At 56.1% G+C, this 10653-nt stretch overlaps 1 protein-coding gene across 1 annotated transcript; it reads right to left on the minus strand.

The window, feature by feature from the left end:
- Positions 1-3227, minus strand: ZNF579 (zinc finger protein 579). The gene is given in 3 exon segments (XM_033845073.2): positions 1-637; positions 639-2115; positions 3096-3227. Coding segments are annotated over 2 exon segments (1692 nt in total). The 5' UTR covers positions 2114-2115; positions 3096-3227; the 3' UTR covers positions 1-420.
- Between the last annotated feature and the right edge of the window lie 7426 nt (positions 3228-10653).

A 10653-nucleotide genomic window follows, 5' to 3' on the forward strand; every position in this document is an offset into this window, starting at 1 on the left:
TCCAGTTCCACGAACTCACATTTATTCACAGACAGACAAAGGGACAGGGACAGACCTTTGCTCACTGGGGACCCCCCATAGGGTCTGGCAGTTCCAAAGAGGTGATGGTGTCCAGTGTGTGTAACGGGGGACAGCCAGGCCGGGGGCCCCCGCCTCAGTGTCCATCCCTCTGGCCAGTGTCCCCCACCTCCTGAATCAGCGTCCTGCCTTCAGAAGTGGGGTGAGCAGTTTCTAACCAGCATCAGGGGGGTCTGGGGGTGGGCGATGGGGAGGGAGGGGCGGCCCAGCCTCCTCCCTCCTTAGTGTCGAGGGCTAGAAGGGGAGGGGTGGGTACACAGAGGAGGTTCCTCTCCTTCAACTTCCCTCCTTCATATTGCAAACCGGGAGGCCAAACGGAGGGGCTGAGGATGGGTGTGCGGGTCAGGAGGCCAGGCCCCCCAATCCGCGCAGGTGGGCCTTGCTGTCAATCTCTTCTTCCTCCATCTCGAAGGCTGAGTGGTCTTGGCTGTCAAAACAGGAGGCGCTGAGGAAGACGGGGGGTGCCGGCGGCGGCCGAGGTGGGGTTCCCGGGGAGGGCGGCTCCTCCTTGATGTGTGCGATGGGCAGCGGAAGCCCTTCCTCCTCCTGGCCAGCGGGGGGGCGGCGGGGGCGGCGGGGGCGACGGCGGGGCCTGGGCCTGGAGCGCCTGCTGCGCGGCGGCGGCCCTCTCCAGCTCAGCGCGGTGGCAGCGTTGGTGGCGCAGGAGGCTATAGGCGCGCGAGAAGCGCCGCGAGCAGTGCGGGCACGGGTGCGGGGCCGGACCGCCCGCGTGGACCTGCGCGTGGCGGGCCAGGTCGGCCAGCCGCTTGAACTCCCGCTGGCAGCGCACGCACTGGAAGGGCCGCGCCCCAGAGTGGGTTACCCCGTGCTGCCGCAAGTGCGCACGGCGCCGGAAACCTTTGCCGCACTCGGGGCACCAGAATCGGGGCTCCCCGGCGGGGGGCCGGGCCGGGGCAGCATCCCCTCCGTTCTGCCCGCCTTCTCCACCCTCCGAGGCGCCCCCACACTCTGCCCCTTCGCCCCCCTCGGGCCCCTTCCCTGAGGTCCGTCCGCCCGACACCTTGTCGTCCTTCTTGCCCGCCGCGGGCAGCGGGGCCAGGAGGCTGAGCGCGCCGTGGACGCGACGGTGCTGGCGGAGGTAGGAGGCGAGGCGGAAGGCCAGACCACAGTCCGTGCACACGAAGGGGCGGTCGGTGGAGTGGACCAGCCGGTGGCGGGACAGCGACCAGGGCCTGGCGAAGGCCTTGAGGCAGATGGAGCACTGGTGGCGCTTGGGACGGGGCGGGGGCCCCCCTTCGCCCTCCTGTTCGCCCTCGGGGCGCAGGCATGGGTGCGCTTTGAGCTCGCCCTTGGTGGCGAAAGCTTCACGGCAGCGGAGGCACAGCAGCGTCCAGTCGGCCTGGAGCAGGACCTGCTTCTCCTCCTGCCGTCCGGCCGCCAGCGCCAGCTCGGCCCTCAGCTCCGCCGCCCCGGCCTCGGCCTCCTCCTCCTCCGACTCGCGGGCCTCCGCGCTCGTGGCGGCCGCCAGCGTGGCCGGCTCCCCCGCGGACCACGTCTCGGGCCGCGCCGCCGCCTCCGCCTCCTCCTCCGCGGCGCCCGCTGCTACAGAGGTGGGCTGCTCGGCGCCCTTGTCCTGCGGGCTCCAGCCGGACCCGGCCGCCTCCTTGGCTGCCCTCTCGATGGCCAGCTCGACCCCGCCGCCCGCGTGCTCCTGGGCCAGGTGGCGCCTGAGCTGGGCAGGCTCAGGGAAGGTGCGGGGGCAGGCGGCGCAGCGCAGCGGGGGCTGCGGCCCGTGGCCACGCAGGTGGCGCGAGAGGTGGGCAGGCCGGCGGAAGGCCTTGGGGCATAGGGGGCAGGCATGGGGCCGCAGGCCCGAGTGGCTCAGCCGGTGCCGGGAGAGGTAGTAGGGGAAGCGGAAGAGGCGGCCACAGGTGGGGCAGGGCAGGGGCGCCCGAGGAGCTCCAGCGCCCCCCCTGCCACGGCCTCGGCCTCTACCACGGCCTCGGCCACGACCCCGGCCCCGGCCACGGTGAGGTGGGCTGCCCTGGGCTGGTGGAGGAGGCTGCGGATCCATGCCTGTAAAGAGATAGGGAAGAGGTGGAGATTTGGGGAGGCAGGGGGGTGCAGAGAGAGACAAGGAGACAGACAAGGAGACACAGAGAGGGTCAGATATTTAGCCGGGCAAGGGAAGGCGAGACAGACGAAAAAGGCCGAGATGAGAGGTAGAGACCAGGAGAAACAGAAAGGATGGTGAGAGGCAGAAAGCAGGAGAGAGAGATGGGGACACCCAGCAGAGACAGAGATGAAGAGAAAACAAAGAGATTTAGGCAGAGATGGTGCAAACACAGAGATCAGAGGAACCATGGCAGGGTGGAGGGAGGGAGAACAAGACAGAGACAGTAGAAGAGACAGAGGCAGACAAAGTCAGTGAACTGCTTTTCCTCCAGGGGCCCCACTGGAACGTATGGGGAGGGGCTGGGAAACAGCCCTTGGTGCCAGAGTGGAGGGGGTGGGATTCAAAATCGGGAGGCCCCGGAAATGGAGTGTGGGTGCCCAGTCGCCAGAGTCTGGGAGAGGCCGGGAGTAGGAGGGCTCAGACTCTTGGGCAGGGAGGGGGCTAGGGAGGGAGGGGGCGAGATCCCGGGCGCTGAGGTTGGGGGTGTGGGGGGGGGTTGGGAGATGACCGGGGTCCAGCCTCTAGACTTCTGTACGTGGTGGGTATGGATTCCTGGGTCCCAGTGGTGGACAGGGCTGGGGGGAGGGGCCTGAGCCCCCAAGACAAGGGGGAGGAGGGGGCTGGGGGCCCAGCTGCTCGAAATCTCCAGCGAGGAGGAGGCTGAGGGCCAGGGCCCTGGACCCCCCACACGCCCCCGAGGAAGGCTGCTGGGGGTCGGGAGCCCTAGGTCTCCAAGGGGGGGCCGCGGTCTCCCCGCTGGGCCCAGCCTTTGGTTCCCCGCAGGCATGATCTGCAGAACTGGGGCCGCGGGCCGAGGCCTTGCAGATTTCTGAGCCCGGGGCCTGGGGCTCGCCCCGATGACTGGGCGCCCGGCTCTTACCTCCGCCTCCTTTGCTCCTTTCTTCCTTCCCCGCGGCCGGCCGAGCGCGGATGGTGGTGGCAGGGAGGGAGGGCCCCGAGCGTGGTGGGGGGTGGAGGAGGCTGGGCTCGGTGTCACCGCCTAAGCCTTCCCCCCGGAAACCCGGCTTTTCGTCCGAGCCTGAGAGAGGAAAGACTGGCTGGGAAGCCGGAAGATGGTGGAGGAGGAGAGCCAGGGGGCGGAGAGGGGGGCGCGGCTTGGACTCCTGGGTTCTGTAAGGGGAGGGGGCTGGGGCCCCGTCCTCTGGGCTCCCGAGGGAGGAGGGGGCTGGGTCCGGCCCCCCTTCTTCCCCTCCCCAACAGACACACATATTCATTCATTCCTTCAACAAATACACATTTATCAGGTCCTGTCTGTGCCAGGCACTGTGTTGGGCGAGAGGGGTGGCCGGGAAAGGAGATGAATGAGGCAGTGACAGAGGCTTCAGGGAAAGTACCGGCAATCTGGACTAAAACCTGACAGCAGCCTTCACGTGGGTGCCTGAGCAAGCGACTTTCCCTTCTCTGAGCCTCAGTCTCCTCCTCTGTGATAAACCCCGCGTATATCCACTTGACCCTAAGAGACCAGTTACTCATTTTGCAGCATATATTCACTCGATCCTAAGCCACCAATATTAACTGAGCACCTACTATGTTCTAGCTCTGTCCTTGGTGCTGGAGCTGCAGTGGCAAAGACAGAGGCCGCTGGACCCTGTCCATAGGGAGCTCAGGGACTGGCAGAGGAGGCAGACAAACACAGATCCAATGGCCCTTCTGGAGAGTGTGCTCCAAAGCCAGAAGCAGGATGCAGTGGGATTACAGGGAGCAGAGACAACACTGAGTGAGAGTGATCCCTGAAGGCTTCCTGGAGGCAACGATGTTTCCGCTGAAACCTGCAGGATGAAAGCCGAGGGTTAGGAATGGGAAGCGGGAGGCAAATGGAAATGGGAGAGAAATATACCAACACAGACACTATTCTTCTGATAGTTCTACTCAGAAACATGCCACAAACGGTGTCTGTACCAGGTTAATCGTTGCAGTATTGTGCATGACTTCGAAAGACAGGAAATGAGCTACCTGCCCATCGGTCAGGGATTTGAGTGATAAATCGTGATTGAGCTACCCAGCAGAACGCTATGTGTCCATAAAAAAAAGAATGAAGAGGTTAACCTCACTGTGTAAAAACATGGAAAGGCTCCAAATGATAACGGAGAAAACACGGAAGGTGGAGCACAGCCTGCAGCCTGTTCTGTCTGCACTTATCAGCGGGTTGTGTCTGGGAGAACTGGAAGGAGAGAGAAGAAACTGGCAACATTCTAACTCCCAGGACTGAAACTTACTACGCTCTGCCCTTTTGTACTTTTGGAATTTGAAACCACGTGAATGTGTTTCATACTTAACAAAGTAAAGGAAAAAGAAACAAATGATGGGGGATAATAAAAATAAATACAATGAAAATAAACGATAGCTTACTCTTGTAAGTGCTTTACAAATACAAGCCCATTTGTTCCTCCTTACGTTAAGAAGTGCGCAACATTCTCCCATTTCACAGAGCAGTAAAGTGAGGTACTGAGAGGTTTCAAAGTAGTGAGTCTAAGTCTTTGCATTTCACAAAGAGATGGGAGAAATGATGGTGAGGAGCATGATTTTTCAAAACATCTGGTCAATAATACTACATTTTTAAGGACATATACATATAGAGCAGAAGTCTAAACACATCCATGGAAACAATAAGCATCAAATTTGGGATAGGGGTTACCTTTGAGAAGGGAGAGGCAATCATCTTGGGGGTGGGGAGGTCTATGGAGTCAGGTGTACCTCTTATGTTTTAATAAAACTGGTAGTCAGGGACTTCCCTGGTGGCGCAGTGGTTGAGAGTCCGCCTGCCGATGCAGGGGATGCAGGTTCGTGCCCCGGTCCGGGAGGATCCCACATGCCGCGGAGCGGCTGGGCCCGTGAGCCATGGCCGCTGAGCCTGCGCGTCTGGAGCCTGTGCTCCGCAACGGGAGAGGCCACAACAACAGTGAGAGGCCCAATTAAAGAAAAAAAAAAAAAAAAACTGGTAGTCAATATATGGGTGTGTGTGTGTATACTTTTTATTTGTTGAAATACATGTAACATAAAATTTACCATTTTAACCATTTTGAAGTGTACAACTCAGTGTCATTAAGTACATTCTCGAGGGGAATTCCCTGGCTGTGCAGTGGTTAGGACTCTGCGTTTCCACTGCAGGGGGCACGGGTTGGATCCCTGATAGGGGAACTAAGATCCCTCCTGCCATACAGGGCGGCCAAAAGCAAACAAAAACAAACAAACAAACAAAAACAAAGAAAAATTCACTAGTTCCACTATCTAGTTCCAGAACTTTTTCATCACCCCAAACAGAAACCCGGATCCATTAATCTGTCATTCCCCATTCCCTTCTCCCCCCATCTCCTGGCAACAAATAATCGTCTTTCTGTCTCTTTGGGTTTGTCTTCTGTGGGTATTTCATATCAGTTAAGTCATCTAGTATGAGGTCTTTTATGACTGGCTTCTTTCACTTAGCATAATGTTTTCAAGGTTCATCCACATTGTAGCGTGTGGCAGCACTTCATTCCTTTTTATGGCTGAATAATATTCCACTGTATGGGTGTACTGTATTTTGTTTATCCATTCATTTGTTCATGGACCTTGGGTTGTATCTACCTTTTGGCTATTGTGAGCAGTACTGTTATGAAAATTTGTTATGTATAAGTTTTTCTTTTAATGGCTGTTTTCAGTTCTTTTGCGTATATACCTAGGGTGTGTGAGTGTGTTATTATTTTATTATCTATTTTTGAAGACTTAATATATATTTTTTCCTAAATGAAAGAAACGAATTCAGCAATGAGGTTGAGGGGAAAGAAATTTCAGAGAGATCAGCGTGTTATATGTGTGTGTAGGCGTAGGCAGAGGTGGGGATCATGTCCTGGGGGAGATTTGGGGCCTTGGATTGGGGCATCAAAGGCGGCCAGTGTGGTGGAGAGAGGCCGGAGCTGCACGAGCAACTATGTCCGGCGTCCTAGTCCAGGCTGAATGCTGGACGCATTCCGAGTGTACTGAGAAGCCATTGAAAAGGTTTTAAGCTGGAGAGTCACATGATCCGATTAGTGTTTTAGAGAAATTCCTGTGGGACCCGCGAGGAGGCCCGGCCGGATGCAGGGGAGACCGAGGCGGGGAGCAGGAAGGAGGCGGTGCCCGGGTCCAGGTGAGAGATGGGGGGCCTGGGCGGGGCCGGCCTCGGGCAGGGGGCGGGACCTGGCGCTGATTGGCTCAGGGCTGCCCTCCTGGATGCCATTCCCACCGCCTCCACCTCCTCATTGGCTTCCCTGCCTCGGCCCCCCGCCTCCCTCGCGTGCAGTCTCCGGCACCTAGAAATCACATCACTTCGCTCCTGTGCTGAACACCGTCCCGTGGCTCTCACCTCTTCCTCCCCACCTTCCTCATCTGCACCCCACGCCCTACCGTCTGAACCCTGGAAGCTCCCTTCACGGATTCCTGTCTTTCTCCCTCTGCTTCACTCTGCTCCATCCACACTGCCCTCTCTGCTCTTTCGGACTCAGGGCCTTTGCACGTGCAGTTCACTGCCTGGAATGTCCTTCTCCTAGCTTTCCATAATTTTTCCCGTACTTCCCTCATTTCTTACAGATCTCCCCAGAGACACCTGTCCCGTTCACGTTACCTAAAACAACCCTCCTGGGAATTCCCTGGCGGTCCAGTGGTTAGGACTCCGCGCTCCCACTGCAGGGGCCATGGGTTCCATCCCTGGTGGCGGAACTAAGATCCCACAAACTGCGCAGTACGGCCAATAAATAAATAAATAAAAATAAAATAGCCTTCCTGACACCCTCTAGTCCTTGCTCTGCCCTAATTTTCAACTTTGTACTTACTGCAAACATTAGGCTACTTTTCCTATTTTGCCTGTTTCCCCTTCCACATGGAATATAAATTCCCAGGGAGTTTATATGCCAGGCTTCGCCTGTGTAACTGCTCTACCCTCAGCAAGCCTCGCATATCAAGCAGTATTTGTGGGTGAATAAAGAGGGACGAAGGGTGAGGAGGAGTGAGGGCCTCAGGTTTTGGAGTGGGGGGGCGCCCTGGAAGGGGAGAAGACCGACGTGGTGGGGAGATGCGAAGCGCATCACATCAGATGTGAGCGGGCGGTGCGGGTGGCTGGCTCCACCTGTCCGCATGTGAGAGTCAGCTCTGCCCACAGAGGCGTCGGAGTCGCCAGCGTCTGGCTAGTAACTGATGCTCTGGACCGGTTGAGCTCACCCCCAGGGTAAAATCCTCCCCCTCTGCCTTCGAGCCTCAATTAGCACATTGATAAGATGCGGCCACGAGTTGGGGACGAGGTCCAGCCCACCACCTGGCACTGAGACACTCGGGAAAGGGGACGAATCCCTATTGCTACCCTCTCAGAAGAGAAAGGATTGGAGTGGAGGTGAGGTAGGCAGGAGGTCCCTATTCATCACCCCACTGCCTGGCGGCCATCTCCATGACAACCCTGGCACTTTTCCAGGCCCTCAGCTCTGGAGGCCGAGCCAGTCTCCAAGTGGGCAGGTCTTGTCCCTGGGGGCGGCACCTATATCTAAGGAGGCGGGTCTTGTTTTTCCAACGCGAAGTATTCCCCCCCCCCCAAAGGGGTGAGTCTGATCCCCCTTCCTGTGTACTGGTGGCAGAGTGGAGAGGAATGTCTCCAAGGTGAGCGTTCCCAGGGGCCGACCTGGAGCCTTTTCAAATGGGCAATTGTGGATCTCCAGGCAAAAATGTCTTCCTTGAATGCCAAACTCTTACTTGTTTGCCTCCAAACTTATCTCCCTCCTTTAAATGTTTTTCCTTGTGAAATATAAGACGTATAGATGAAAGGGGCACGATAAAAACGCACAATTTAACAAATAATTATAAAATAATCACCAGATTAAGAAACGGAATGTTGGCAGCCACCCCACAGCCCATAGAAGGTTCCACCATGTCCCATCCCGAATTTAACCCATCCAACTCCACTGTTCTGAGTTTTATGGAAAAAAAAAAGTTTTCCTTGCTCTTCTAGATGGCTCACATCCACAAGGCATCCTAAACAATATTACAGTTTAGTTTTGCTTGCTTAAATGTTATAGAAATGGAATGGTACTCTATGTACCTGGTTTCTTGCATCCAGCTTCTTTGTAACTTTCATTCATGTAATTTTGTGCATCTGTACTCATTCGTTCTCTTGCTGCATAGTATTCTATGGCATAATATACCATCATTTATTTATCCACTGTATTGTTGATGAATGTCTTAATCTGTTGGGGCTACTATAACAAAATACCACAGACCAGGTGGCTTATAAGCAATAGAAATTTATTGCTCACACTTCTGGAAGCTGGGAAGTCCAAGATCAAGGTGCCAGCACGGTCACCTTCTGGAGAGTCCTCTTCCTTGTTCACAGGCATTCCTTCTTGCTGTGCCCTTACCTGGTGGAAGGGGCTAGGGGTCTCTCTGATGCCTCTTCTATAAAGGCACTAATCCCATTCATGAGGGCTCCACTCTCTTGACTTAAGCACCTTCCAAAGGCTCCACCTCCAAGTACCATCACATTGGGCCTTAGGATTTCTTTTATTTATTTATTTATTTATGGGCTGCGTTGGGTCTTGGTTGCTACGCGCGGGCTTTCTCCAGTTGCGGCGAGCGGGGGCTACTCTTTGTTGCGGTGCACAGGCTTCTCATTGCTGTGGCTTCTCTTGTCACGGAGCATGAGCTCTAGGTGCACGGGCTTCAGTAGTTGCAGCATGCGGGCTCAGTAGTTGCGGCGCACAGGCTCTAGAGCACAGGCTCAGTAGTTGTGGCGCACGGGCTTAATTGCTCCGCGGCATGTGGGATCTTCCCGGACTAGGGCTCGAACCCATGTCCCCTGCATTGGCAGGCGGAGTCTTAACCACTGCGCCACCAGGGAAGTCCCGGCATTAGGATTTCGACATATGAATTTGGGGTGACACAAACATTCAGCCCAAACCAATGGACATTTGAGTTGTTCTGAGTTCAGGGCTGTACATTTTGCTGCTGTGAATGTTCTTATATGAGTCTCCTGGTGCAGGTGAACATGAGTTTCTCTAGGATTCGTGCCTATCTTTGTCATATGGACATCTTCAGCCTTATTAGAGCATGCCAATCTCCCAAGCGTCTCAAATTTAAGAAGCTCAAGATGGAACTCCTGACCCCTCTAGCCTCCACCCGAACTTGTTCTCTCTTCGTTTTCTGGTCTTAATACAAAGCAGCACCTCGCAACCAGTTCCCTGCCCCGCCCCCATTCCTCCCTTTCCATTACGCAGGCGCACACACAACACACGCTCTCACATTCCACCTCCAGAATTCATCTTGGGCTCACCTAGTTCTGTCCATCCCTCTGCTCCAGGTCCTCACACCCCTCTCCTGGTGGACTGCAGTAGCCTCTGCTGCATTCACTCTGCCCCCTCCAGTCCCTTTTCCACTCAGCAGACAGAGGGACCCTTGGAAAGTAAAAGAGTGGTCACATCCCTTCACACTTACAGTCTTGCTTGCCATTGCCCACAAAGCACAGTAAAATGCCCATCTTGGCCCACCTGGGTCTGTGTACCCTGACCCCTGCTTACCTCTCCACCTCATCTCACCCCTCCCTCCCCTCCTGGGCTCATCTAGGTGTCCACCTGGCCGGCCCCTCCTCGACCTTCTGGTCTCAAATCAAATGCGACCTCTGCAGAGAAGCACACCCCCCCAACCTCCTCCCTGCTGGACCACCCCACCTAAGGTGGCACAGCCCAGCCACTCGTTTTCTTTTTTTTTTTTTTTTTTTGTGGTACGCGGCCCTCTCACTGTTGTGGCCTCTCCCATTGTGGAGCACAGGCTCTGGACGCACAGGCTCAGCGGCCATGGCTCACGGGCCCAGCCGCTCCGCGGCATGTGGGATCTTCCCGGACCGGGGCACAAACCCGTGTCCCCTGCATTGGCAGGCAGACTTTCAACCACTGTGCCACCAGGGAAGCCCCACTCGTTTTCTTAAAGAGTTATTTTGTTCACTGTTGGATCCCCAGAGGGGGTGACAGCACCTGGCACTCGGTACCGGAATGTAATCTAGCCCGTAGGAGATAATCTGAGGGGCCCGCCCATCCTTAGATGGGCGGATCCTAATCTAGGGGAAGGATCTAGCGGCTAAGGTACAAATTTGGTTGCCTGGGAGACAGAGTCTAAGGGGCGGGGCCTCGTCCTAGGGGTAGGACGTCTGTAAAGAGTTTGGTTTTCAGGGGGCGTGTCCTATGGGATTGAAGGTTTCTAGGGGGCATATCCGTCCGTTGGAGGTGGATTTTGTAGTTAAGATGCAGGGTTTCACTTAGATGAGATCTAAACCATCTCTGATATTAAAAGGGTCATGCACCGTCTAAAGGACTCGAAGTTTCTCAGGTGGAAGGAAAGATCTGCCTCTATTTAGGAGGCCTGTCCTGAATCAGAGGGGGAGGAATCCCCACCTACCTAAAGCCAAGGATCAGAAAATGAGACGGCGG

This window comes from Tursiops truncatus, chromosome 19 (assembly GCF_011762595.2).
Source record: "Tursiops truncatus isolate mTurTru1 chromosome 19, mTurTru1.mat.Y, whole genome shotgun sequence".
Classification (NCBI taxonomy): Eukaryota; Metazoa; Chordata; class Mammalia; order Artiodactyla; family Delphinidae; genus Tursiops; species Tursiops truncatus.